Here is a 27546-nt window from a genome sequence, read left to right on the forward strand (position 1 = left end):
TGCTGGAGGTACCTGAACCCCAAAGGATGCCCTTTGGTGCCTGGTGCATTCCTGGGCCAGCTGATGGGAGCTGGAAGGGCTTTCATAACCTCCCACAGCCTCTTTGTCACAGGAAATCAGACATTGTGGCATCTCTGCTTCCCACTCAAAGTTCTTCACGCCTTGTGAAGAGGAAAGTTTGCTCAGCTCAGTGTTTATTATTTTCTGTCGCTGTCTATTCCGCTTTTTAAAGTGCCTCTATTCCCTTCTAAATCCCCATTTGGATTCAGACTAAAGATCCATCTTTTCTCCCGGGCTCCTGTGGCCACCCAGAGCTGTCTGAAATGTAGATTTTTCTGCAGCCTCTCCTGAGTATGTGGAATCACACAGACACTGCAGATACCTGTTCTCCAGGGATTGTTCTTAATTCGTCAATGCTACCGTGAGCCGCGTTAAATCACTGTCACCGCTCCTCCTCCTCTCCTCTCTCGGGTTTGTAATAAGGACTTATTAGATAATGCAGAAATTAGAGGAATAACACCTAAATTCATTAAGCAATAAAATTAATTCACGGCCTGTAATTGTAGGAGCAGGAGACCGGTAATTCCTGTTCGCTCCGGTTTCACAGGAGCTCCGCCCTGGCAGCGCTGGGGCAGCGGCGGGGCCGGGCAGTGCCCGCTGGGGCGGGGCCGGGCAGTGCCGGGCGGTGCCCGCTGGGGCGGGGCCGGGCAGTGCCGGGCGGTGCCCGCTGGGGCCGGGCCGGGCAGTGCCGGGCGGTGCCCGCTGGGGCGGGGCCGGGCGGTGCCCGCTGGGGCTGGGCCGGGCCGGGCAGTGCCGGGCGGTGCCCGCTGGGGCGGGGCCGGGCAGTGCCGGGCGGTGCCCGCTGGGGCGGGGCCGGGCGGTGCCCGCTGGGGCTGGGCCGGGCCGGGCAGTGCCGGGCGGTGCCCGCTGGGGCGGGGCCGGGCAGTGCCGGGCGGTGCCCGCTGGGGCCGGGCCGGGCGGTGCCCGCTGGGGCCGGGCCGGGCGGTGCCCGCTGGGGCGGGGCCGGGCGGTGCCCGCTGGGGCCGGGCCGGGCCGAGCTCAGCCCCGTGCCCAGCCCGGGAGCGGCCTGACCTGCAGGGCTGCCCGTAGCACCTCCCCACCGCCTCTGGGCTCTGGGGAACTTGGAGTTCCTGCATCACCTGCAGAGGAGCTGGTGAAGTTTTGTTGTGCTCAAAGTCTCCCCTCCATAGCCCATCCCGCGGCGGGAGCAGAGCAGGAACCTGCGCTCTGCGTGTCCCGGTGCTGCTGCCTGCTCTGGCATTCCAGGCATTCCTCCCTCTCTCGCTGCCTCTGATGAAGTCATCACCTCTCCTTCTCTCCTTCCCGGCTCCTTCCGAGTGCCATGGCATGAGCGCTGCTCACCAGCACGGCTTCCTTCTGGTGAGTTCGGGAGAACATTTCTCTTGCTGACTTCTCTCCCAGCGCTCAGGTCGGACCTCCCTTTGTTGTCTGGAGCTGGAGCAGGTTCTTATCAGGAGATCAACTTGCTGGGAAGTTCCTGCTTGTTGTTATTCCATCCAGCAGCCTCGCTTTGCTTTTGTTCCCGCTGTCTCTTCCACTGGCTGATCCCTGGAATTGTGCGAGGGGGGGAGTGTGAGGAGAGATGAACAAACAGGAGTTAAAGTATTTTATTCTCCATAATGACAGTGTAATCCTGATGATCTCTTGGACTAGTTGGGATTCTCAGGAGCAGGTAATGCAAATGGAAGAACACCTCACTAGCTAAGTGAAAAGTAAACAGTAGTAACAGCTGTTTGTGTGTTTGTTACACATAACAACCCGCTTGGAGCAGTGTCTGGGAAGTGGAGTCATAGGAGGCAGTGATGTTGGGTGGGTTAAACAAGAGTTTGGGTGCCAGGAGCTGCTCACAGCCTGTTCTGCTGCTGCCCTGGAGCCCTGGGGAGATTGCTGTGCTGCTCCATAACCATTCCACAGCGTGAAAATCAGGCATGGAAGAGTGGAGTGAGGATTAATTATTCTGTCAGTTCCAGTGCCTTGAATAAGTTAACAAACCAAATGTGTTTATTACTGTACAGAAAGAGTTTCAGGAATACTCATAAGCCCGAGGTCCTAAATTATTGTGCAGTGTTTGCAGTGCTGTGTGTCCTCGTGGCAGTGGGATGTGTTCAACTTAAAAACCTCCTGGTGCCCTCCACAGCCAACAGGTGTTGGCCCAGCTGTGTGGGGATAACCTGGGAGAGCTTTCAGGGGCTTGATAATTTCAAGGAAATTTCTCTTTGAAGATCTTACTCTGCACAGGGGGAGACAAAAAACATTGCAGTCTTCTGTAAATATTTGGAAAAGCAGGAGGCCCTGTTGTTTATTTCTCTCTCTCCTGTGTTGTATAACGTGGATGAGCCCTGGGCCCTCTGTGCTATTGAGAGGTGACACAGAATTGCCCCCATGTCTGTCCAGACAGAGTTGGAAGTTCAGGAGAGCTTGGGAAGAAAAGGCCAAAATCAGACACTGAATCCGATCCCTTGAAGCTTTCTTATTTTATGCACAAGTGGGCAAATGTGACAGAAATGACAGAAAATGAGGCTGGAAGGGATTTCAGGAGGTGTGTGGTATCTGTGTGCCCCAGGAGAGGGGAGGAAAGGCAGCCCATTGTCCCTGAACCTCCCTGGCAGGGAGAGCTCTCCCTCTCTCTGTAACTGTCCATGGCAGGATGGGACTGCTTCCAGTGCCTAACCCAAATATCTTCTGCTGCAAATGAAGACATTTCTTTCTCAGCCTCTGGTGACTGTGGAGAGTTTTTGTTATGGCTTACAGTGCCCTTTTCCATGGCTCTGGGCTTGCCATGGCAGCGTGGCTGATGCCCGGCCTGGGCAGAGTGACCCAGCCTGAGACGGTGCCTCCAGCCTTGAAGAAGTAAAAAGGGCACTTAAACCTTTATAAATTCATACTGCTCACCAAGTGAATGCTGTACATTCCTGGAGTTACTAATTTACCTGTAAGCTATTTTTATTAACCTTTAAAACAAACAGCTCCCCCCATCCCCTCCAACACCCACACCCACCCCTCCTTCTGGTTATTTCTGGTTTCTTACAGAGGGTTTTGTAACATCTCTCCTGCAGTGAAACCCACAGTGCTTACACAGAGCTAAAATGAAGATTTGACTGCAAACATTTCATGAACCATAAGTTTAATAATTATAGGAGGGTTTAGGTGCTAAGCCAGCTCTGTGTTTGGTCTCAGGTCACAGTGATGTGTTTGCTGGTTCTGCTTGGGGTGTATTTTAATGATGAAATAAGAAGCTAAATTGGGGGACTGTTACCCCCATACAGTTGTTTGGGGCTGGGGAGCACATGGGGAAAGTAATTTCTTGTAGCTGCCTTTCACATAATGCCATGGTTCCTGTTTTCCAGCCAGGTGTGTCAGAAATGCTTTAAACAAGGTTCATTTTTCCGGTCATTAAGAAAATGCAAAGCAGCTTCTTCAGTTGTCATCTCGAGCTCACTTTCAAAATGCTGGAATCAAGTAGTTTCTTTATGACAGTCCAAAAACAAAAGAAGGTTCAAAGGAATGGGGTGGGAGCCTGAATCTTCTGAGAGGAGATGACACCAAAGGATTTTACTGTTTGAGATTCAAAGTGCAGCTTTCTGCAGACAAAGTGCCCCAGCTATTTGAAGGCTGGCTGGAAGCTGGGAAGGCAGAGCTGCTGCTCTGGGCTGGCTGAGTTTCACACAGGTTACGTGGCAACCAAGGAAGATGTCACCGAGCCAGCACCTCACCCCATCCATGGCTGGAATCTCAATCTGCTCTCTGGAGTAGGTTAAGACACATCTTAGGAATGGTGGGGTGGAATTGCTGGTGGTAGTTGTTTCTTACAGTCAGGCTTTGGCAAGGGCAGAACCTTGCTGAGGAGACAATGGCCATGGAAATGCTTGCCTAAGGAGGACTCTGGAATGGTTTTGGGAAGGGAAGCTTGTTTCAAGGTCTGAGCATCACTGAATGGCAGCTTGGGAATAAATCTGTTTCTCTGAGTTCCATGGTGTTTTCAGAGAGGGTTTGTGAACTGAGGAAGCACCACCTTACGATGCTGCAGCTGACCTGTCCTAGCATCTTTCTAAATGTCTTCAGTGTTGAGCATAGGTGTTAATTTTACCTTTTCAGCCCCCTCCCTTGCCAGCAGGGAAGGAGGTAAGTATTCCTATCCTCTTTTTATACTTTATCAAAAGCAGTATTTCATTATTTTTTTCCTGGTTCCAAAGCAAATTGCTGGAGGAATTAGAGAGGTAACTTCAGCATCCTGTGCCTCTAACCCCATTAGCAGTTTCCCCGAGGAGGATCAAATCCAAGAGTGCACGGGTCTGTACTTTGCATATAATTCTCACTCATCTCAGTGCAGTTTCTGTTTACTCATCTGCAGACTGGAAATAATGATAATGCCAACCTGTCAGGCATTATCTGAAGCTTACAGTTGTATAAAAATGCTAATTGTTGAAGGTGAAAGTCCCGCTGGTGGAATGTTGCTCCAGGCAGGGGAAGTGCCTGGGGTAGGGTGGTCGCGCTGCCTCACTGGGAGGGACACAGCACACAGTGCAGGGGCCGCTGGCCCTGCTGGGCTGTCCCTGTGCTGGGTTGGTGACTGTCCCTGTGCTCTGTCCCCAGAGTCGCCCCCGGAGCGCTGCGGGCAGAGGCGCGGCATGCCCAGCGGCATCGCGGAGAAGAACCCCAGCATGGAGCCCGCCGCCACCACGCCCTTCCGCGTCACGGTCAGTGCCTGCCCCTGCTCCTGGGCCCTGGGCTCCTGAGGAGTGGCTGGGGGGAAAGGAACCCGCTCACCCTGGGAGGAGTGCTGTGTGTGACCCTGCTGTGTGTGACTGGCTGCTCCCCTGTTTGCAGGGGATGGCTGCTGTCACACACTGGTAGCAGCCAGCAGCTGGCAGATGTGTCCTGGTAGAGCAGCAGGGTTTGAGTGGATCTGGAGCTTCACCTGGGAAACTTTCCTGGAGAGGTTTCCTTGGTGAGTCCTGGTGCAGTGTATTCCTAGGTGCATTTACCTGTGTGCAGCTGTACAGTGTGTGCTCACACTCCTACAGAGAGAAAATCTCCTCTGGAGGAACCTGTCATTACTCACAGGACACCTGCCAAGCTGGGATTGCCCAGAGCCTGGGATCTTGTCCCAGCAGGAGCCTGGAGCAGCCATCCACTTTTTCCATGGCTTCAATCCCTGTGCTTAGAGGTGTCACTGGTTGTTCTGTACCATGACTGCCAGAGGTCTTGGTGCTCCATGGGAAGGGCAGTGCTGTGTCATTGACAGTCAGGAGCAGGGACCCCAGGAATGGGATCTGTCAGTGCTGAGCGCTGCCTGGCACTGCCCGGTGTCAGCACTTTGAGGAGTGAGCACAGTGTCTGGGCTGGCTCTCAGCACACACAGATATTTTTATTTTTATTCCAAGACACAAATGATCTTGCAGCAGGTTTGCTCCATGCAGGTTTTCTCTGCAGGCCACACCTTCTTTACAGACTCAGCTGCTGCTTACCAAACTCAGGGAGGCAGAACCAGAATTTCAAAGCAAAGACAATGGTGCAATCTGAAAAAGAATAATCTGAGCACACCCAGTTCACCTGGGAACATTTGCATTGGTGAATGAGTCATGATTAGCAGTTTGGACAAGCAGTTTATTTTAGTTCTAGAAATTGTTCTTCCAGCCATCAGAACCTATTGATCTCAGTGAATGAGTATCATTGAACTCTAAACAACTACTGCTGGTTGGTGAAAACAGCAAAACATGATGGGAAAATCTGGATTCTTCACAAGACAGAGGACTTGGGAATATTTCTCGTAGTGTCCCTGTAGTCAAAGAAAAGGAAAAGCACTTTATTCCTTTCCAATGGCATATATCCTGCTTTTTGGGTTTTTAGAGAAGCTATTCCAGCTTTGAGCAGCTGGTGGTGGAACAGCTGATGTGGGATGCAGTTCTTTGCTTTAAGCAGCTCTGTTACTCAGTGTGGATTAAATAAGGGCAGCCATCACAGGGGTAATACATGACATTTGTCTTCTCTGAGTTCAAATCCAGCCTCATCTCATTTCTCCCCTGCGCCCCCTCTGAGTGTCACTGCATTAATATGAATGGCTTCATTAGGTACAGTTGGTGCTGCTGCCCAGCCTTCAGCAGATGTCTGACTTTAGAAATATATTCTCCCTCACCTTCCTTCATTAACCAGAGGAACATTAGCAGTCAGTCCACTCCAGCCACTGGGAATAGTAATTAGTGCCTTAGTTTAGTGGTAATGGGATTATTACTTTTGAGCCTGCTGTTGTAGGTTTGGAAATTGTAAGCTTTTCATATTTTACAGCTGATTGTTCTTCCCTGACATCTCCATCCTTCTGCTGTTGAGTCTCCAAGGGCCTGTGAAGCTCAGGAGCCATTGGTTTCAGCTATTTTGGCAGGGTTGCATTCCCAGATGCTTTCTTTCATTTCAAAACTAGAGCAAACTAGGGTGGAAATTTGGGAACTTCCCTTCCTGTGCAGAAGTCTGCCAGGCAGGTTACAGATAATTGGGCATTGTGGTTTTTGAAAACAAGAGCTCCTGTAGTTTTGGATTATAGAATATAAACCTTGAAAATCAAGTCCTGTCCTTACCCCTTCTCCTGAAAGAAATTTTTAATGAAGCTTCTTAAACTTGGAAAAATCTCCTCTAGTCCTGGTTATCTCATGCTGTACAGGAATTATTTTCCATGTAAATCCCTCCCTTCACTTCCATGCTCTCAGAGCTCTGTATGGGCTGATGCAGAATGAGAAATTGGAGGCTCCAGCCCCAGTGAAGCTGGACCTGAGCTGAGCTCCTTGTCCTGATCCTGCTCTCAGAGCCATGTTCAGATTTCAGTCTCCACTTGCAGTGGGCACGTGGCAGCAGCTGCTGATGCTGCAGGGCTGGGGACACCAAAGTGTCCCTTCCCCGTGGCCCTGGTTAAAGCCCTGCTTGTAGGAGAAGGCAGAGAAGCATTTTGCCCCTCTGCATTGAATCCCAATAGCTCCAGGTGTGGGATGGGTTAAAGCTGAAGTTTGTGGGGTATTTTGTCAAACTCAGGGGCCAGAAGCTGGGCTGGCTGCTGAGTGCCAGTGAAAGCCCTCCCTGTGCCCCCTTGCAGGGAAGTGCTGCAGGGGAGCATTTGCTGAGGCTCGCTGGGAGGACTCACTCCCATCCCATCAAGCACTGCCATCTATTGACTCCTTCTGTTAGAGCCCAATTTCCTTCACTTGCTGGGAGAATATCCCAGGCCAGCAAAGCCCAAATTGCCAAAAAACTTGAGGAGGCATCTGTATTCTCTCTTTTACTAGACAGAATTTAGGATTTCTTTCTCCAGTCCTTTAATCCTCAATTCTAGCATTAATAATTTGCTTTCCAGGAGCACCAAAACCACTTCAGTGCTTCTTCTGGTTGAAGCCACATTGGCCTCAAAAATCCCCCAAAACCACAGCAAAACAGTTTTTCTTCTCCCTGTAACATGAACTTGTTTTCCTGCAGTTTTCCTGCCTGGTTGGGCTCAGTACACAGCTGAATTTGCAGTGATCCATCATAAGCTACTCTTACAGCATTCCTCCATCTATCCTGGTTTTAATCCTTGATAAATGAAGTATTAAATACTAATGGCAGTAAATGGAAACTCCTGGAGAGATGAAAGTGAAGAGCCCTTCTGCCATTCCTCTTCACTGAACATAATCCTAAATAATGGGAGCCCAGTTCAAGCTGCTGTGGACAAGATATTGAAGGATTTTTTTTCCCCAAGTTTTTGCCTGTGCATAATACACTGTATTTTCTTCCCTTTTTTTTTAAAGCAGTCATGTGATATATATTATAATGATTTGAGAGATTCTTTGGAGAATTTATGTTCCTGTATTATGTGGAGAGTGGAATGGCACTTCCCTCAGTGTGATCACCCCTCTTTAATTGAAATGTAATTGTTTACTAAACCATTGCAGCTCAAAGGGAAAATTACTGTCATTTTGGTCTGTGGCTGCATACATTAAAGTGCCCCTTTTGCAGGGATTGAATTTTAGGAGAATAGGAACATTATCACAGATGATATATAAACATAAAGCCATTATCATTAAACTGTCAGCTGCAACTGACTTTGGGTAACCAGTGCTAGTGGCAGCAAGAAATATGGAAATTACTTGGAGAATGTGTTTGTCAGCTCAGTCACCACTTCTGCAACAGGACATGCTTGGAAGCTTTGGGGTTGTGAGCATTTCAGGGATTGGAAGCAAAATGAGGTCATTTTCAGCCTGTGCAGTTGTTTGCAGTCCCTGGTAGGACTGGTAGGAACCAGGAGGGCTCCTCTGGCCCTCAGAGGGTTTGTCAGGTACCCAGCACCAGACCCTGCACCCTGAGCATGCTCTGGGGAGGGGTTCCCAGGTCGGTCCTTACCACCCTCATCTTCCAGCTGGGAAAACTGAGGGAGGGAAAACTTAGCTAACTTCAATTTGATCATTCTCCAAAGCCCAAAAATACATCCTGAGCTGAATTTCTTCATTTCTAATTCCCAATCCTGGTGTTAACCACTAGCTAAGCTATTCCTAATTACCTCTCTGAAATCCTCCTCAGTTTCAAGAGAATTAAATATTCTCCAAATTGATGCTGTAATGTGAAAATGAGTAAATGGGTTCCTGGACTCCCAAGTCCTTGTTCCTAGGGCAGAAATGCCTTGATTTTCCTACTATCTCTGCCAGCACCTCACGTTGTCAAATTTCTAATTGCTTGTTATTTAAATTAAAGCCTTCTGCCTTATTTTTCTAAGTCATCTTATTAACGTAAATCTGTGAGTATTTTTGATCTTTAATTTTTGCTCTCCTTTATGAGACATGAGATAAATTCTAGTTAAGGTATGAAGGATAAATTTCATTTTGAAAAAGGGAATCTTTTTCCCTACTCAGTGCTCCCTAGCACAGGGGTTGGAAAGTGAACTGACTGTAAAGATATTTTTAATTCTTTGAGTCTGACCTTGTATCTTGAATTATTTTTTTTTTAAAGTAAACCTGGAATTTCCACTTGGGGAGTACTGGAAGGCAGCATGGTCAGAGATAGGAGGGACTGTCAGATTTCAGCACAGAGCTGCAGCCCAAACCACTGAGGATTTATGATGTGCATCAAGCAGGAGACAAGAATGACAGGATAAAAGACATGGTGCTATGACCTGCTTCACTGAAAGGGGCTCAGCAAGGCAGGGTATGGATTTTTTCCCTTTTTGAACTGAGTATGTTCCAGGGAGGTCTCTGTCAGAGCCTGCAGCTGTCTGAAGGACAGTTTTAGAGAAAAGAAGAGCACAGGGCTCATCAACAGCTTAATTCCCACACTGAGGCCATTTCTCTACAGAATTGTGAGTGATCCTGCAGTAGTTTTTGTGGGGTTCTGCTTTTGATTGCTGTCACAGGGCAGGGCTGGCTGTGCTGTGGGCACTGAGCAGGGGATGGGACATGACCTGGAGCCTTGTGAGGATCCTCACAGGGCCCAGGCAGGGCCCTGGGTTACCCTGCAGCTTCCACTGAGAGGGAAATGCCACAAATCACCCAATTCCTGTGCCCCAACACCACTGAAATGTGTTCTGGGCTAGGGCAGGAGCTCACATTGTTGCTTCCTGGGTGGAGCTTGGGTAGTGGATAAACAAGGATAATTTGTGTTTCTGGGGAAGATGAAGTCAAATACTGGGTGGGAAAGGGGAAAACAAATGTTTCAGGAAGCTGCCTGGCTCTGCAGAGGGTCCAGATTGGCACAATTCCATTGGTTTTGTTCAGCTCCTCCAGATGTTTACACTTTCTCAGCCTCTGAGGATGCTGCACTGATCCCTGTGGGCTGTGTGAAACCCATGACTCCAGCAGGGCTCAGGATCCCAGGGGAACAGCAGCAAATCCTTGGAGTGGGACAGATTCCTTGTGCCAGGGATGAGAAGGGAAGGAGTGAGAAAGCAGCTCCAAACTCCCCAGAAAGCCTGAGCAAGTTTTTGTGGGATAAACCTGTGTTGTTCTCCTGATTTCATGGCTCTCCTCAGATCCCTCCATTCCTCCACTCCTGGGGAAGCAGTGGTGTAGCCAGATGAGAAACACCAACAGCTCCTCTGTGTTTTCATGGAGAGAGCCCATGGGAGGAATATTTAACATTTAGGCAGTAAGTAGGGCTAATAGGAAATGCTAATTCACATTTCATTCTTTTGATCAGTGTATATTGAATGATAATTACAGTGATAGTACTTGGCACTTCTGTAGCACCTTTCATCTGGAGCTGTTAAAGTGTTCTGCCAGTGTGAATGAATTCAGGCTTGCAGGCACTGGGGGGTTGCAATTTACCATAATGCCTCAAAATAAATGGGAAACTGAGGCCTGGGAGGATGACACCACTTTCCACATCATTCAAAATCTGTGTGAAGCAGCTGGGGCTGTGTAGTTCTGCTGCTGGTCATCTCATAAGAGACAAAACCAACTCAAGGCATCACTCTAAATGGGGAAAGTGGTTTAAACCAGCCAGGTGACTGCCTTTTACTCTCTAAAACATGTTTGTTTGGCATTTTTGTGGTGTTTTAACAATTCAGTGTACACTTGGGTGCTCTGGTGTATTTTTGTTTGAATTCCCCTCACAAAGACAGAGAAACCATCTCAGATTCTCCCTGCATTTTTCAGCAACATACTTGGATCCATCTCCATTCTTTAGAGACATCTCCTAAGGATGATTTGAACAGAAATGTTCTTTTCAAAGCAACTACAGGAAAACATTTGATATTGTTTCAGTCTCTTCCCAGGAAGCCCAAGTGCAAACAGCCTGGACTAATTGATGGGCTGTAGGGAGGCAAATGGACCTGACTGGTTTCATTTCTGTGGAGTGAATGAGAGGCAGAAGGTAAACAAACAAAAGCTCCAATTTGTTTAAACCTCTGGGCACTGAAAGCTCTCACATTGCTGGTAGCACAGAGAAAAGAGGGCCATTAGAATATCCAACATGACAGTGTCCCTTTAATTTGTTTCTGGGTCACAGATAAAGAATTGTCCTGCAGATATGAAAGGTAGGATAATAAACACATTCCATTCTCCCTTTCAGTAGCACTGCCATTGTGCTTTCAGAAAAAAAGCTAGAGTGGAAGGCATTATCTGAATCTCCTGGAGACTGGAAGATGAGTGCCCATTGCATCAGGACCTTCATCTCTCAACTTCCATTGGGGATTTGTATTGCTTTAGCTCAGGGATATTCAGTATTTGCTTAAATGCTGAATTCACTGCACTGGAATTCATAGAAATGTGTGTCATTGCCACAGTCACCCTGAACAGTTTTCAATACATTTCTCCCAAGTTTTGTTTCTGAGACAGATTTTTTTCTCTAGTTTAGACTAGACACTTCTCCTTAATTGCCAGAATTCATTTTGAGCTATAATTCCTTGTTCTTTCACTGCAGTTGGTTCACATGGCACCTGTGGACTTGGGTAATAATGAGGGTGCTGTGACAGGAAGCCCTGGGAGAGATGCCCCAAACCAGCAGTGATCCTGTCTGTGTTGTCACCCGTGGTGTGGCTGAGCTCTGACAGACATGGAGGAGCTCACGGCCTTTGACTGGATTGTTTGGAAGTTGTTTGGAGGTTTCCTTTCCCCTACATTGCAGCCTCGTGTGAGGCAGTCTGTCCAGGTGGTGCCACTGTTGTTCCAAACCCCGTGCTGCAGCTGGGTCTGCTCCCTGCTCCCCTGGTGGCTGCCCGGGCCCAGGGCTGCGGCTGGAGATCCTGGATCCGGGGCTCTGGGTGGAGCGCACTTGGGAAGATGACAATGATTTCTAGATACTTTTTTTCAAACTTTAGTTGCCATGGAAACGAGATTCCCTTTCTCCTCCATGCTGTCACTTTTCCTCAGCGCTGCACTCTGATAAGCAATAGGCTGTGTTTGTCCTCCCCACTCTCTTCTTCCCAGTGATATTCATGGCTCAGGCATCAAGGATAATTTCAGAGAGAGTGGGAAAGCTCTGCTGCTTTTCCTCAGGTGTTCAGGTGTTCCCAGGCCTGGCACTCTGCCAGAAACTTTCTTGTCTTTATCTTCGTCCATAATTACAGTGGATCATATCTTCCCTGCAACATTTTTCAAAGCACCAAGGAAATTAGCTCCAGAACTAATCATGTCTTTATTTCCTGAATGGCTCCGTGCAGTTCTCTACATGGCTCTGCAGAATGGGATTCACCCTGAGCAGTGGAACCTGTCCCTGTCCTTGTCCCTCCCTTCATTCCTGCCTCTTGCCAGGTCACCTCCATGGCATTCCCATGATGGCACAGCCTGGCTGAGTACAGAAATTTGCTTTGCATTTCCCAAGGATCCCATGGAAAAGGTGAGGAGTGATGGGTACAGGTTGCTCCTGGACAGAGGCCATTTAGACACAAGAACAAAAAAGTTTTTGCTGTTGTTAGGGGGTGGAGGAGGAGACCTTCATTTCCTTCCTGGGAAACAAGGGAGTGTCCCTGCTGGTGTGGCGCTGGCTGGGACTGAGGGACAGGGGCTGGCCCTGCCCTCGGGCCCTCCAGGAGTGAAGCCTTCCTTGATGATTAGCAACCAGGTCAGAAATAGTTGGGGAAGAAGTGAATGACACTTAAATCTGCCCTGATAGAATTGAAATTTCCTGCAGGGTGACAAAATTCTGCTTTAAAGATAGTAAATCCATTGCTAATAATTAGGCAAGAAATAGTGACTGCTAAGACCCAAAAATAGGATCTGTCACTTGCAATGTCTGTCTTATTATTTTGAGGGATAAACCAGCAGTGAACTTAATTTTTGCCTCCAGTTCCTGAAGGATATTCTTTTTGGTTTTATGTCTTTCAATGTGAGTGTTTCAAGAGAATTGTCAGTTGTGCTGCCTCGCATCACCTTCCTCAGCCCCTCAGCCCAAAATCAGACACAAAGTACGAGCTGAGGAGGGAAAGAAAAGGAGTAAAGGTGGAGAAAAAGAGCAGGGAGTAGTCTTGCCTTGGTTTTCATTTCTCTCTGAGCTTTCTTAATCAAAAAGCTCTCTGATCTGTGTGTTCTGAAGGATGGAGAAAGCATGAAAGCCAGGCTGGTACTCCTGGAAATATCATATGTGTGTTATATTTATCCTCCCATTGTAATTTTTCTCCCTTTTTCCAAAGCTGTAAGTAGGAGCTGAATCAAACTGAAATAATCGTTTTCATAAATTCTGAGATGAGGGTAAATGAACTTCATCTTCAGTATTTGCACAATGTCTGGGAAGTGTGTTGTCTAGGGAGGTAGATAGGGGCAATGCAGGGCTGATGTATCATCTGAATTCCAGTTGGTATTCCCCACACCTTCACAAAAGTGAGCATTTTTGTTTGATTGCAGCTGTAATTATTGCTGAATACAAATGTTCCAATTTAAGCTGCAGAAATGTGGGGAAAGTCTTTGAAGCCAAGAGCATCTGCCTGGAACATGAGTTTCATATTTGAATGAGTAACTTTTACTGCAAAATTACACAATGAATCCCTACATTCAAAAGATAATAATATTTTTTTTACTCTAAACACATCATCTACCAACTGCTTTTTAAAATTTATTGGCTTGGCAGCTGGTTTTGTAGAAAATGTGTTACTAAAAGCACACAAGGTTTGTCAGTGCAAATGAGGCAGTTGGTGTTGGTGTTCCTGCAGGCTCAGAGCTGGCCATCAATGTTGTGGGGAATGAGGTTCTCCCTTCCAGGATCTGCTCAGCCCCAGAGGTTTCAGGTGAAGGTGAGCAGGGAGGACACAGCAGGACATCCATGGGCAGCTCCAAGGCCATACATCACAGTAGGGAAAGCAGGGCTGAAACACACTCATGAACCAGTTTGCTCTGCTCATCCACCCAAAGGTGGACTCTAAAAGGGAGCAGTAATGTAAAGAGATTTATGGAGATGGTTTTCCCCTCTCCCCTGTGTGTTTATTGCTCATCCTGGTGAGCTCTTTTTCCTGAAACAGAAGGGCACAATGGTTGATGCCAGCTATTCCCAGACAGGTTTTGTGCCTGGTGTGATTGTCCTGAGCCCAGTGACCCACTGGAGCTGCCCCACAGAAGCAGCTCCAAAGTGCAGCTCTTGAAAGCTCCTGGGCTCCTTGGTTTGGCAAAACCCCAAGGGACCTGGCTCAGGATGTTTCAGAGTTTTGGATACACAGCCTGTCCTCTGGGGACTCCCTTGTGCCTGTTAAACAAGGAAACTGCTCCCTCCCCCTGAAATCCTCCTGCAGGTGCCAGCCTGGCTTGGTGTCCCTGGGCCAGGCTGTCCCCAGTCCTGCTGTCTTTGGGTGCATCACTGGGTTTGCTCTTCAAGGTTACTTGCATTCTCCCTGTGTCTCTGTTTCTGCATCTTTCATCCCTGATTGCTCAATTACCCTTCTCCTACCTTCCCAAGGAATGTTTATCTGTCTTGTTGGGATGTGAAATGTTGACAGTGTGATAATTACAGAGCTGGGAACAAATAATCCAGAGTAGTGTGGGTTTGTTTTAGTAGGAGAACAAAAGAATCCAAATTGAAGAACCAAGTGATCCCTGAATAACAACAACTGTTGAAGTGTGGTTGTCATCTGGGCTCTTCCTGACCCTTGAATTCCTCCATCCTTTCTTCATGTCCCACCTGTTCGCTGTCCATGTTCCATGGAAGTCATCAGTGCTAATGGGAGAATCCAGAGCCAGAGTTCCCAAGGTTCCTGTTACTTTATCAAAGGCTGGGAAGGGAATCTTCCCAGAACAGAGAAGGAAGTGAAATTCTGCAAAGAAGCAGTTAGCTGAAAATATCAGAATGTCCAGAACTGAGAATTCTTTCTCAGGGCAGTGGGAGAAGACCCCTTGACCAAGGCAGTTTCCACAAGATAGGTAAAATGTTTATGAAAATGGAGCTCAAGCAGCAACCCTTTATTGGCCAGAGGTGGGAAAGGGATGAGATGTTTTGTGTTAATGTGTTCTGCTACTGCTGCTTCTCTGTGATTTGCTGATACTCACATGTGTGAGATTTGCCACATTCATAATTAACCCCCAGTGCCTCTCATTTGATGTAATTCCAGCTTTCCTGACCTGGCTAGACCCACGCTGTCCCCTGGGTGACCTGGGGGCCATCAGTGCATCTTCATCTGATTTTCCAGCTGGGCTGAGCGGGGTGTTTGCAATGACACTGCAGATCTGATTCATCTCTGGCCGTGGCCGGGCAGTGTTGCTAAGCAGCATTTCCAACCCAAGCTGCTTCTCCCTCTCTGGGGCTGCTGGATGGGCTGGCTCCTCACAGCCCCTCATGGTCCTGCCTGCTGGATCTCCATGTTCATCCTGAGTCTGACCACAGAGAGTGCAGCAGCAGGGCTGGAGTTGTTATTGCCAGTTGCCCCTGGCCATGCAGTGAGTTTGCAGCTGTTTTGTCATTCCTTTGGGGTTTAGCCTAATTCCGAGACACTTCTGTCTCAGAGGGGCTTTCCTTTCCCTTTAGGATTAGGGTGACATCAGTCAGAGCAAGTGGCGGTTCCTGCTCCTAGTGAGACATCAGGGGAGGTTTAGATGAGGTATTAGGAGAAATTTCTTCCTGGAAAGGATTGTCCAGAGCTGAAACAGCTGCCCAGGGGTTTGCCATGTAAACAGGATGGGGAGGTGTTGGTTGCTACACTTGCAAAAGTTTCATTTCCTAAGGTTTCTGCAGGTTTCTCATAAGTTTGGGGGTGTCTTCAGCCCCAAGGTTGGCACTCTCTTGCCTCCCATGTGCCAAGTTCTAACCAGCCCCCTGCAGCCCTCAGGTATCCTGGAAATGCCATTTTTGGGGAAGGGAATCCCACAGGAACCATGGTCACCTGCACTCCATCACCCCTGGCAGGAGCAGAGCTGCAGGATGGCAAAGCAGCTTACAGCACCAAAGTTCAAACCCAAAAGAGCTGGCAGAAATAAATGATATATGAAGTGTTTGAGGGGCTACAGACACTTCCAGCCCTGTGCCTCTAACACTGAACAAATGAAAAATATTTGATCCATAAAGGTCAGTGCTGTGCAGAAATTCCCTTCCTGCCCTGCTTCAGTCCAGGGACCAGTCAGGGGGTTATTTATATTCTTGGGCACAAATGGTGCCTAAACTCAGCCTCAGGGTTGTTTTGGGCTCTGCATTCCTGGGGTAGCTCAATGCAGTCGTGTTCTACAGAGAGAAGGGTAAAAATGAGCACTTAGATGTCTTTACCTCATAACAAATGGCATCAAATGTTCCCCAAAAAACGTTTCTCTTTTATTTTGAAAGCTGGGACTAACATTGGTAATTGTAGAAATGGGTAAACTCACTTGTTTGGAACATTTATGGCTATAAAAGGATGCTTAGTGTTGGCACAGCTCACTTGTTTCACAAATACAAATATTAATTATCCATTCAGTGGAGCCTCAATAAGAGGGTATTTCCATGTGCTGTGCAGGAACAGAAGAAACCCCCAAACTAATTCCAGAATTAAATTAAGTTTAATATAAAAAAAATAAAAATTGTAAATCCCAGAATGAGATTGGGTCTGGTAGAAAAGATTTACTCCCAGTTTTATACCTTATCCCTGACATAGCAGAACACATGGAGACCTGGGGTGAAAGGCTGCCTTGCACACTTGTACTTTCAGCAAACACTTATTTATAGCAGTTTCCTTATGATGAGTAGTGAAAAAATTCCTGATGTCCTCTCATGTCCCTCAGAGTTGAGATTTGCTTGAACTAAAACAAAAGATGTGGAAGAACTAGAAAAATAACCCCATCTGTTCAGCAGTTCCTGTGATCTGCCTTTGTGGGGGCTGTTCTGTGTGGGTTTGGGGTGAGAGCAGGAGCCAGGTCTGGGTCTGTGCTCCTGCCTGACCATCCCAGAGCCCTCCCAGAGCCCCAGGCCAGCCCCTCACTCTGCCCCAGCCTCCCCCTGTTTTCCTGGCTTAGAGAACATGGGGAGCTGCCAGGACTCTTCCAAAGAAAGCTGCTCGTGAGGCATCCAGCCTGATTTATTGATATATCATTTTTAAAATTTCATCTCTATTGTGTTTCCATGGTGCTGAATTTTTACCTTTATAACTTTATCCTGTGGGTTCTCTGTGAGCGAACATTATTGGTGTGGGAGTCAGCTCCAGACACAAGCCTTGCATCATTACTTTATGTTTAATAAAACAGGAGCTCCAGATTTTGCTGTCATTAACACTCTGCTCAGTTTTGTCCCCCTCCCTTTTTCTCTCTCCTTTCTAGTTTTTTTTTTTTGTGTTGCCCCAGGGCGTGTGGAATTCTACAGTTCCTGCATCTCAAAGGCATATGGTGCTGATGGGTTTGCACATATGCTTTAAAAGTATTATAATACCAAAAATATTCAAACATTATAATAGAATATAGGATTATTTCCAGGTTCTAGAGTAATTGAAAATGCCAAATTTGATAAGGAAGAAAAATTTAAATGAGAGTCCCGCCTTCCTCAGTCTGCAGTTAGATGATGGCATTGGATTTTGGGTTTGTCAAATATGTAAGAAAAGTCCAAATCAGAGCAGATTTAATTGTGCTGTTTTGAATTGTGCCATCCTGTTTTAGCTGAAGTTGCTGTGATTGTGATTAAGCCATTCCTCAAAAGGATTTGTTTTGTTTTCTTCTGCCTTCGTTCTTTGTGTCTTATTATGACTTCAGTCAGCTCTTGTGATTAGAGCGATTGTACTCCGGGCTGGGAGATGTCAGAGGCAAAGCAGCAGAAACAAAGCAAGAAAAGCAACGCCCTTGCCCTTGACAAGTGAAATCAGTGCTCCCTGGGAGCTCTGCGTGCTCCAGAGAAGCTGAGCTGCCCCAGGATCCATGGCAGTGTCCCAGGGACACCCCCAGGACGGGGCTGGGAGCGCCCTGGGGCAGTGGGAGCTGTCCCTGCCATGGCAGGGGTGGCACTGGATGCTCTTGAAGGTCCTCCCAAGCCAAACCACTCTGTGATTCTGTGGTTCACGCCTTTTTCTTGCCAGGCTTGATGAGTTCTGTGCCACGTTGCTCTGTGGGCTTTCAGGGATTGCATGGGGCCATACTTTTGCCCACAATGATTGTCTCTAAAGAGCCTAAAAGATCTCCTCTGGCTCAGACCTTAGGCTGTGCAGGGATGAATTTATATAGCTGGTACCTCTGCTTCCATTGTAATAGATATTTCAAGATTTATTCTAGCTGAAGGGATTCTTGGGCTCTGCAGATTTCTATTTTTTGTCATTTCATAGAGACTATTAACTTCTGAATGAAACCTTTCTCAGTTACTAGTTTAATCTTTGCTATGATATTTTTTCTGGTGGTGAATTCTGCCCACACACAGGAAGACACAATTCTGCCCTAGACAGCTCTCAATATAAACTTAAAAGTGTATAAAGAACATGCATGCAAAGGGCAGCACTTTAATTGCTGGAACTGCCAAGAATGCAGCTCAGCTAGAGGAGCAGGCAATGCTCAGAGGGTGGGATCAGCCTTGTTTGTCTGGAGATCAGAATCAAACGTTGTTTAAAATCTTAAATGAAGAAGAAATGGATCATGTCCTTATGATCTCACTAGGAAAGCTCGGCGGTCACACCCCAGGTCAGAATCTCTCTCTTGTATTTTCACAGACAAACTTCTGTCTTTTTTTCTTACCCCACCTAAAAATTACAGAAGGTATTCATTCACACATTAGGCTTTCTGATCTCTGGTGTGCACTATGGAGGTGCAAAGTATCACTACAGCAGCATAATTTATCAGCATTAAAATCTCTGACATCTCATTCTCCCAAGGAAGCTGGTGCTGAAAATGGAAAATGGCTCCATGTGATCTCCTTCTGGTGGCAACAAATGTAAAAACAATGGCAAACAGAAGTAATGTCTCACTATAACCCGAAATTCTAATTTCCAAATCCTGCATGAATCATGGAACAGTTGTGGAGATGTGGAATACACAATTGAGGGGAAAATGTCAGCATTGGTTGTGGAAGGCATTTGGGTTTTTCCTTATCAATGCCTTGTCCAGAGCTGAGAGCTATCCCTGGATTGAAGAAGGGGCTTGATAAAATGAGGACATATTTGTGGGTGGGCTGGCAGTGGTGAAGGAACCCCAATCTCTCATTCCTGGGCCAGAACCTTCTCACCAGCGGAGTTTAGGGCAGTATCAGGTGTTTGGCCAGTTGTATACTTTGAATTTTCCCTTCACAGCAAATATTGGCCAGTGTCCATAGCAGGCAGCCAGGGCCTGGTGCAGTCAGAGGAACAAGAGCATGGGGAGTTGATAGGGTGAGTGTGGGGCTGATACCACGGTGATACAAACAGTGTGGGGCTGATACTGCACTGATACCATGAGTGTGGGGCTGATACCACGCTGATACCGTGAGTAGGAGGCTGGCTAAGGTCTGAGTACTGAGGGAAATATTTTAACAATGCTCTAGATAATGCAAATCCTCAAATTTGCTTTTCACAGCCATGTTTCTCTGTACTATAAAATTCTCTACAGGTATTTCTCAGGGACAGAACCCTTTTGAAAAGGCCTTTGTTATCTCCCACGTTGGCTTTGTGCAGTATGACAGAGTGTGCAATGTGATGGCCCGTGTGTTATACCTCCTGCTATTTCAGTCATGCAAATAGCTCCGGGAGAAATATTCAGTCCACACAGATGCATGTTACATAGCTCGTTTGTAAGTAAAGTGGCACTTGATAAATGTGAAACACCTTTGGTTATCTAGATGTTTGAAATTCTTGGTGCACTTACGAACAGGGAAGTCACTTCCATAATAAGAGCCACACAGAGTGCCCAGGGAGATTTTGCAGCTTGAGAAAGACATAATGTGAGCCGCGAATACCCGAGGTGGGGAAGGAGTGTTTAAATGGCATGAACAAATGACAGGCTCCATAGAAGTTAGACTGTGATTATCGCCCTGCAAGACGTATTAAAGGTATTCATTTGTAAAAGTGAGCTGCTAAGGATCCATTCCTGTGTGCTGAGTGGAGAAACTCCCGAGGCTCCTGCCTGGAGCAGGGGGTGCGCTGTGGGCACGGCTGGGATGCTGCTCTGGTACTCACACGTGTCAGGACCTGGGCTTGTCTCCCCCTTTCCCGGGGCTGGGGAAGGGAAGCGGTGTGTGCAGAACCTCAGTTCTGCGGGGATTTGCTGAGCTGTTCGTGTGAAGCTGATCTGTTTCTTTAGTGTGATGGTCCAGAGAAGGAACACGCCTTCAGGCTTCACCCCAAAATCCTGGTTTCTCTTTAAAATGCCCCCCACTTTCCCTGGCCTAAGTGCTTGACCCTCTCGCACCATTCTCGTACACTGTAGATGCCGGCCAGCACAGTAGTACAACGCTTTTATTGCCTTATTTAGCGGAGAGATTAAATGTAATGTTCAGATTATGTAGAACATTAACTCCTAACAATAAGCAAATAACACATTAGAAGCTTTGCTATTGAAACGTTTGGTGCTGGCTCTGCCGTGGAGCTCTCCAAGAGCCGTGACTTGTGTTCCGCGAGGGAGGAGAAGAAGGAACGAGCCGGGGTCTCTCCTGGAAGGTGGTGCCGGTGCCCCGAGCCACGGGCGCGGTTCGGACGGGCTCTGTGGAGCTCCAGGGGTGTCGGCGCCGCAGCTGAGCCCGGCTGTGCCGCCGCGGGCCGGGGGGCTCGGAGCAGGTGCCGGGGCGCGCCCTGCCCGCGTGCCCGCGTGGGTGGCGCCGGGGCCGGGCCGCGGGCAGCGCCCGCTCCCGCCGGAGCCCCCGTGCGCCGGGCTCGGCTCTCAGACGGGTTTGTGGGAGCCGATGGTTGCCAGGGCAACGCGGGCTTCGGGGAGTCTGGCGCGCCGCAGCCCGGCCGGCCCCGCCGCAGCAGATGTTGGCTGACGCCGGGCGCTGCCGCTCGGGCGGGAGCTGCCCCGGACGCTGCGCCCGCTGCTCGGGCGGCTCCGCTCCCCCTGCCCTTGCCGTGTAATTTAGTATTCTTGTCTCACCCCACAGGGGTTCCTCAGCCGTCGGCTCAAAGGCTCCATCAAAAGGACAAAGAGCCAACCGAAGCTCGATAGGAACAGCAGCTTCCGGCACATTTTACCTGGCTTCAGGAGCGTGGACCATGAAAGGTAAGGGCACGTTTCGCGGAGGGTGTGGGAGAGAGGAGAATATTGATTTTTCCAGCTCTTGTTAAGATCTTGCTTATCTTATTCAGAGCGAGGGCTGCGTCTCTGATAGAAGTAGACTTGGTTAATTGCAAGAGGGGTAGTTTTAATTTGTTGTTGAGGGTACGGTGCAAGCCCTCCCTTTTCAGGGTAAATTCCAGGTGCAGAGAAGCCTGACTGCTCTGCTTTCTTTTCCCCAATATAAATCCTGAATTGAGGCACCAGCGTATAAATAGCACCGAGATGCAGCAGCCAGAGCCGACTGATGCAGGTGAGGGAGGGAGGGGAGGGATGCTCCCGCACTGGACTGCGCCGATCACAACTGGGTTACACACGGTAGGAACAATACCGTGGAACAATAACAACCATAATCTCCCCAAATCCCCGTCTCCCCTCACACACATCCGTCTCCATCCCGCCTCGGCTGCCGTCATTACACCGAGATGGAGCCTCGGCTGTGGCCGGAGCTGCTGCTCCTGCCCGAGCCATGACAGGAGCTCAGCCCAGGAGGAATGTGTTGCAGGGAATGTGCAGATGGATCTGATAAAGCATTTCACGTGGGATGGGCAGTATTGGAGCAAATTGCGAGTAAAATAGAAGAGAAATGAGATCTTTGAGATTCTTCAGCTGGTTAGAAAGTAGAACAGCTCTTTAGTGGATTTGTGTGCATTTATGTCTGTGTAGATAATGTTAGTGTGAGCATGAGACACGCACCGTTCAAGGTAAAATCGTGTGTAAATTCACATGCAGATCAAGGTCATGGTTGGGGAAGACAGATTCCTTTACCAACCACAAAACAGTGGTTTGCTTCCAAAAGGAAAATCTTTCAACCTTACACAACTCATTCTGGGGACTGACAGAAATACTGAAGCACTCAGAAAAGTCTGTCTGAAAATTCCTTCAGGCTGGACATACCCAGTTCAGAGCAGAGCATTATAATACACCAGGATGGTACTTGAGAACCCATTGAGTAAATGCTTCACTTTGAAAAGCAATGACAACTTACTTTGTTTTAGCTGTACTTAATCATTGCAGGGGCCATGAGCTTTTGAAGCTCGCAAACAACAATTGTCAATCTGGATTTTTCCTAAACTGACCTATTGCAGCCTCCTAAGCTTTTCCCTTCTGGATTCTGCAGGTGAAATGATTGTGCTGGTTAGTGCCGAGTAAGATTTCAGGGGTTACTGGCTGGGCAGACAGAGTTGTGTGATTCCTGTGCTGCAGTTTTCCCAAACGCTCGAAGTAGGGCACTGTGTTCCAGAGGGAAGTGAGCAGAGCCGGGTGTCGGGAACGTGCCCACGGTGCTGCTGAGTGCTCCAGGAACAGGCAGATTAGGCAAGGCTTCCCTTCTACCTGGGTGAGATGTGTTTCGTTTGTGACTTGGCAGGGTAGGACACGGGAATTAACTGTTCTGGCCAGCCCTGCAGCCAGAGTCATTTCCCAAATTAAGCCTTGTAATTTCCCTGCCCTCCCAGCACAGCAGCCCGGGGGCTGGCTGGGCTTCCCGAGACCCAGATGTACTGCAAGTTGTCCTTAAAGAGGCTCGGGAATCCTGGAGTGCATTTGCAATGTAGAGCTTAAAGGGTGGATTAGAGCAGAGATGGCACTTGGCAGCCTCGAATAACCAAGGATTTGCTTATATGAGTATGAGAAACTGAAAATGAATTATGCCTCTCATGCCCGAGACTAGACCTTCTGTTAGGCAGGCATCTCTCAAAAATGCACTTTCTCTGTGATTCACAGACATCCCTGAGCTGCAGGACACTGGGACTCAGAGCTTCTGACAGCAGGCTCTGAGTCCCTCGCTGCCAAGGCAGTGTCAGATCTGTCAGGTGAGCAGGAGTCCTCTGCAGGAGAGCTTGGCCTTAGGGACTGTTGCTCTCAGAGAGGTGAAAGCAAAGCAGCAGCTGGGCCTCTCAGTCATGCAGCGAGGCTTTGGTTACAGAAGATAATTTTATCTTTCTGAACATTCCCATCCCATTGTATGTGCACAATGTATATGAAAGAGCTCGGGTCTCTCAGATCATTCTCATGCATTTGCTGCTGTGCTTTTCTTGCTTGTAATCCAAGAACTGTTTCAGATAAGCATTTGGTATTGGAATATTCTCCTCTTAAATATTTGATTCTTGACTCCATCTTGTATGGAAGCTGATTGTTCAGGAACCACTCCTCTGCTCTGGAAGTCACCATTATAACAGTGCTCTGTTCTGGAGCGTGGGCCAATTTTTGTGGGAATGCCACAGCAAAATGAATAGTGCAGTAAATTCAGTCAAAACACTCCAGGTTGAAATATTAAGCTACAGTAGATCCTAAATGTTTCTGTTACTTGGCTTCTTTGTATCTAAATTGGGACTGTTCCTGCCTCTTAGTTCCTTTTTTTCCCCTTCTTGCATGTCCTGTTTCTCTTGCAGATGAATATTTGAAATACATGAACTGTGCACATGCATGTTCAGGCAGATAATGACACGGATGTGGTTTGTGTGTGGGGCAGAGAATGTAAACAAATATGTTTCATTAAATTACTATGGGGTTCACAGGGATGCATTTGGCCAAATTTTGCCAGTCTTGTGCATACTGTTTTTTTTTCCTGTTACAGTAACAGTAATACCATTACTGATAGTAAAAGAAGCAAAATCACAGCAAGTGTAACTCACCTTCTGTATGAGGGATGCATTAATATAGTACAATCAGAATATGTAAATATGGGATCTAAAGGAGGATTGTGGAATGAGTGTTCTTTCAATTTGCTGGCTGGTTATATTGCTTGTTAGAGCTAAAAAGGGTTCCAAGAAGTGGCTTTTTGCTAACAATGTCTCCTGCCTCCTGATTTATTGCAGCAGCTCACTAAGTTTTTATCGTGGAGCTCTGAATGCTTGGCTTTGTAGTAGGCCTCTGGAATCAGCCACAAATCAAGCATTTGGCAGATGGATTTTTCTTAATTGGACCCACATTTCTCCTACAAATTTTGTGATGGAGAAAATTTCTGGGTTGGCCATGGAGCACAGGGCATAGAGCCAGAGAAGGGAGAGAAGGTTGTTGTGCTGCAGTTGTTAATTATTGGTGGGGATGTATTGCTGGTGATTTTCTGGTAGTGGCAAAGGTGATTTTATACCAGCACTGAGACAACAGGGCCACAGTAACACTGTGTGGACAAGTGCATTCAGATTGCCTTGATTTGGTGAAAAATGGATACTCTGGGTAACTCTGTGTTCTGATGGAATCCCTGAACTGATCATTGCTGGAGACACCTTTCCTCAGTGCACCTAGAATCCATTTAATGCTACTCTGGAGTACCAACATTTGTGATTATTTTGCAAAGTTTTTGTTTTTTATAATTCCAGGAGATAACATCCTATTTAAGCTTTTATTGGCACTACAAAAGCCTGAGCATATGGTTGATTGTTAAATGAGCCTCAGCCTTGGAAGGGGTACAGCCCTGCATTAATAACAGCAGCAACTTGCACTACTGAGACTTCCTCTTTAAACTCCTTTTTGTCTTTAGCCCATCCAAAATTTTGACTTCTAATCCCCAGAGGGAAGAGGAATTATACAAGTCATACTGCAACACATTTAGTTTCTACTCTCATGCCCATGCTGTCTGTTGTAGGAGCTTTCCATGTGCACAGAGCTTATTTTGGTGCACCAGGAGCTGATGCTGCTCCTGCAGCAAACTTAGTTTGGGAGTTCTTGGAGATCTAATTTGTTTATTCCCAACAAACCTGATATGCCAAACATTTTTAAACAGGATGAAATTGGTTAAGTTTGCTGAGAATCTGGTGATTGCTGCATGGTGAAGGATGAAGTTGCTCTATTTCCTCTGGAACTGGAAAGAGGAATGACTCACCCTGCAGAAGCAGGGCACTGGCAGACCCCAGAACCACAGAGGGCTTTCAGATCTGTGTGAACAATGCTGGAGAGCTGCTGCCTCAATGGTGTTATCCAGGGAAACTGGCTGAGCAGGGAAACCCACAGCAGAGGGAACCCCCAGCAGGGTGGCACTGACACCTCACTGCAGGCAGTGAAATGGCTTTGAGTGTAATGAAGGTATTGAGGGAACACTGTGCAGTTTGTGTGGGGGAACCATCCAACCCCAAACCAGATGTTTTATTCTGAAATGCAGAATGAAACATCTTGCACAGCGAGGCACATCCAGCAGTGCCTTGTGTGACACTCCATGTCATTCATGCCAAGGGTGGTGCCTGTCCCCACTCCCCCTGCATCAGGGAACAGATTTCAGCAGAAAAATCAAGATTCAAGGGGAGTCTCAGAATTCAGACTGGCCTCATGCAGTACCTGCTTTTATACCAAGGCTGCTTTGTCCTGGAATAAGCAAATCAGCCTTTTAATGGGGTTCCTTTGCAAAATATTTCTTGAACCAGAAAGTTAATTACTGATCTCTAATTAGTGGCTGTGTTAAGAGGCTGGAGTAAAATCAGAGAGAGCTGCTTTGAAGGGGAGATGCAGGAAGAAATTACCATTTCTCTCCATAAACTGTGATGTTCCTCATCTTCTTCTCATGGTATCAGGAAGTTTAGACATTTTAAAAAGGAGAATGTTGTTAATGGAAAGAGGGCATTTTGAAAGGAAGGCATTGAAAGAATCATAATAACTCCAAGGGAGACAGAGATGGATTGAAAGCAATGTGGGGCCTTTCAGCTTCTCCCAAGGCAGCAGCAAGGTCCCAACTGTTCCTCCTGTAAATTTGACTTTTGCAGATACCTGTGAACTTGTATCAGAGGCTGCCTGAGGTAGATGCATTCCCATTCTCCAGGGATACAGAAACACTTTCCCTTATCCTACACATCCAAACCAGCTTCCTGATTGAACAGGGGTCATGCCTAAAGCTTTCACTAAAGACTGCATTAGCTCCTGGTAATTCTTCAAGTCATAACAAATGTCAGGGGAAGGGCTAAGAGGCTGGAATGATTTTCATAGAATCATGGCAGAATTTTCACAGGTTTTTCCCCAGTTCTGCTTCCTGCCAGCCCCGTGCCCCACGGGGTGCAGCCGGCGCCTTGACTCGACTCGGAGCCACGGAGCAGAATTAGAAAATCCTTCCTGCTCGGGCATATGCAGCACTGCTGGGATAATTGGCTTCATGCATCTTACAATTAGCTTGCAAAAATATGTTTTGCATCCCTGACCTTTTCTCTATACGCAAGGCCATTGTTTCCCTGTCCTGCTTAATTACAAAATAGAGCCTTGTGTGAGGAGGGAGATGACATCGTTGGATCGTCGGCTCTAATTTGACGAGACATCGTAATGGGGAGTTTTCATACCGAGGGCACAGAATTAGTGTAGCGTGAAGCCACATTTCTGCAAACCTACTAAATAAGGAGAAGTTAATTTTCTGCTCTATCTTTTTGACATTTGTAATCAAAGCATTGTATTCCAGCTGCAGATGGTTAGCACATGAGGGATGTTTGGGAAACGCCGACAATCGCGAGCCATTGTCTGCGCGGCCGAGGATCAGGTTGATTAATGGATACAAGGATGCTCGCTTTCATTTTGCTGCTCTCCCAGCCTGAATGCACTTTATTGACTCGTGTGGCCACTGCCTGGAGCTGGGATGTGCTGCTGCAGCAGTGCACACCTCAGGGGTACAAGCAGGGAGCTGTGCTCGTGTCCCTGGAGCACAGACTGAGCCAGGGTGACAGCTGCACTGAGCTGTGGCCCGTGATGGCGTGATACTCTTCAGGTGGAAGGCAGATACTGCTACTCCATTGCATCAACATTTTGTTTCCAAACAGACCATTTATTCTGACTTTGCCCTGGTGAGGTTTTCATGTGCATGAATTTCAGTGCAATTACATTAGCATTACTCTTCATGTCAATAACCTCAAAGGAAAAAAAGAGAAAGAAAATGCCATCACTGCAGCTTTTCTACCAGAGGATGCTTTCTATTTCTTCTAGACTCTTCTCTGCTTTTCTAATTATCATCTGTTTACAGTAGATACTGAGATACTTCTATCCCAGGCTTAAAACATCCCCCTGCCGTGGGCAGGGACACCTCCCACAGCCCTGAGCAACCTGGTCAGGGATGAGCTTTAGGGTCCCTTCCAACCCAAACCAGTCCGGGGTTCTATGATTCTGGCATGCAGTGAAAACTGTTCCTGATGAAACCATCACTCTTACACTGAGAGGAGCAGTCCTGCTCTCCCCAGCCCCTTGCCCCCTCCCCACATCTTCCCCTTCCCATCACACAATTTCAGGAAGGGCAGCAAGTGGGTTTAATGGGAAATGATTATTTAAGGAGTGATTTTTTGTTTGGTTGGGGCACTGAATCTGCAGAGAAGCGGGAAGATGGCAGAGCAGGGACTTTCCCTGTTTCTGGCATGTGCAGCTGTGATTAATGGGATGTAACTGTACTCTCAGTTTCTGTGCTGTGTGGGTCTGGGGGAGGGATGTCCAGTTGGCATCTGCCCCCAGTTTCCATCTTCCTTGGAATTTGCCATTTCCTAGGAGAGATCCATTGCATGTT

The 27546-nt window shown here is 47.6% G+C and overlaps 1 protein-coding gene across 5 annotated transcripts in view; it reads left to right on the forward strand.

Annotated features, from left to right (window-relative positions):
• The window catches only part of DAB2IP (DAB2 interacting protein), a 151087-nt gene that overhangs the window by 40795 nt on the left and 82746 nt on the right, over positions 1–27546 (forward strand). For all 5 annotated transcript variants that reach the window (XM_063174536.1, XM_063174539.1, XM_063174541.1 and 2 more), the window contains 2 exons: positions 4636–4739; positions 20911–21029. In XM_063174536.1, coding sequence (XP_063030606.1) covers positions 4636–4739; positions 20911–21029 — 223 coding nt within the window. Of the gene's footprint in view, positions 1–4635; positions 4740–20910; positions 21030–27546 lie in introns of those variants that run through there.

The sequence above is a fragment of the Melospiza melodia genome, chromosome 22 (genome assembly GCF_035770615.1).
Source record: "Melospiza melodia melodia isolate bMelMel2 chromosome 22, bMelMel2.pri, whole genome shotgun sequence".
Taxonomy (NCBI): domain Eukaryota; kingdom Metazoa; phylum Chordata; class Aves; order Passeriformes; family Passerellidae; genus Melospiza; species Melospiza melodia.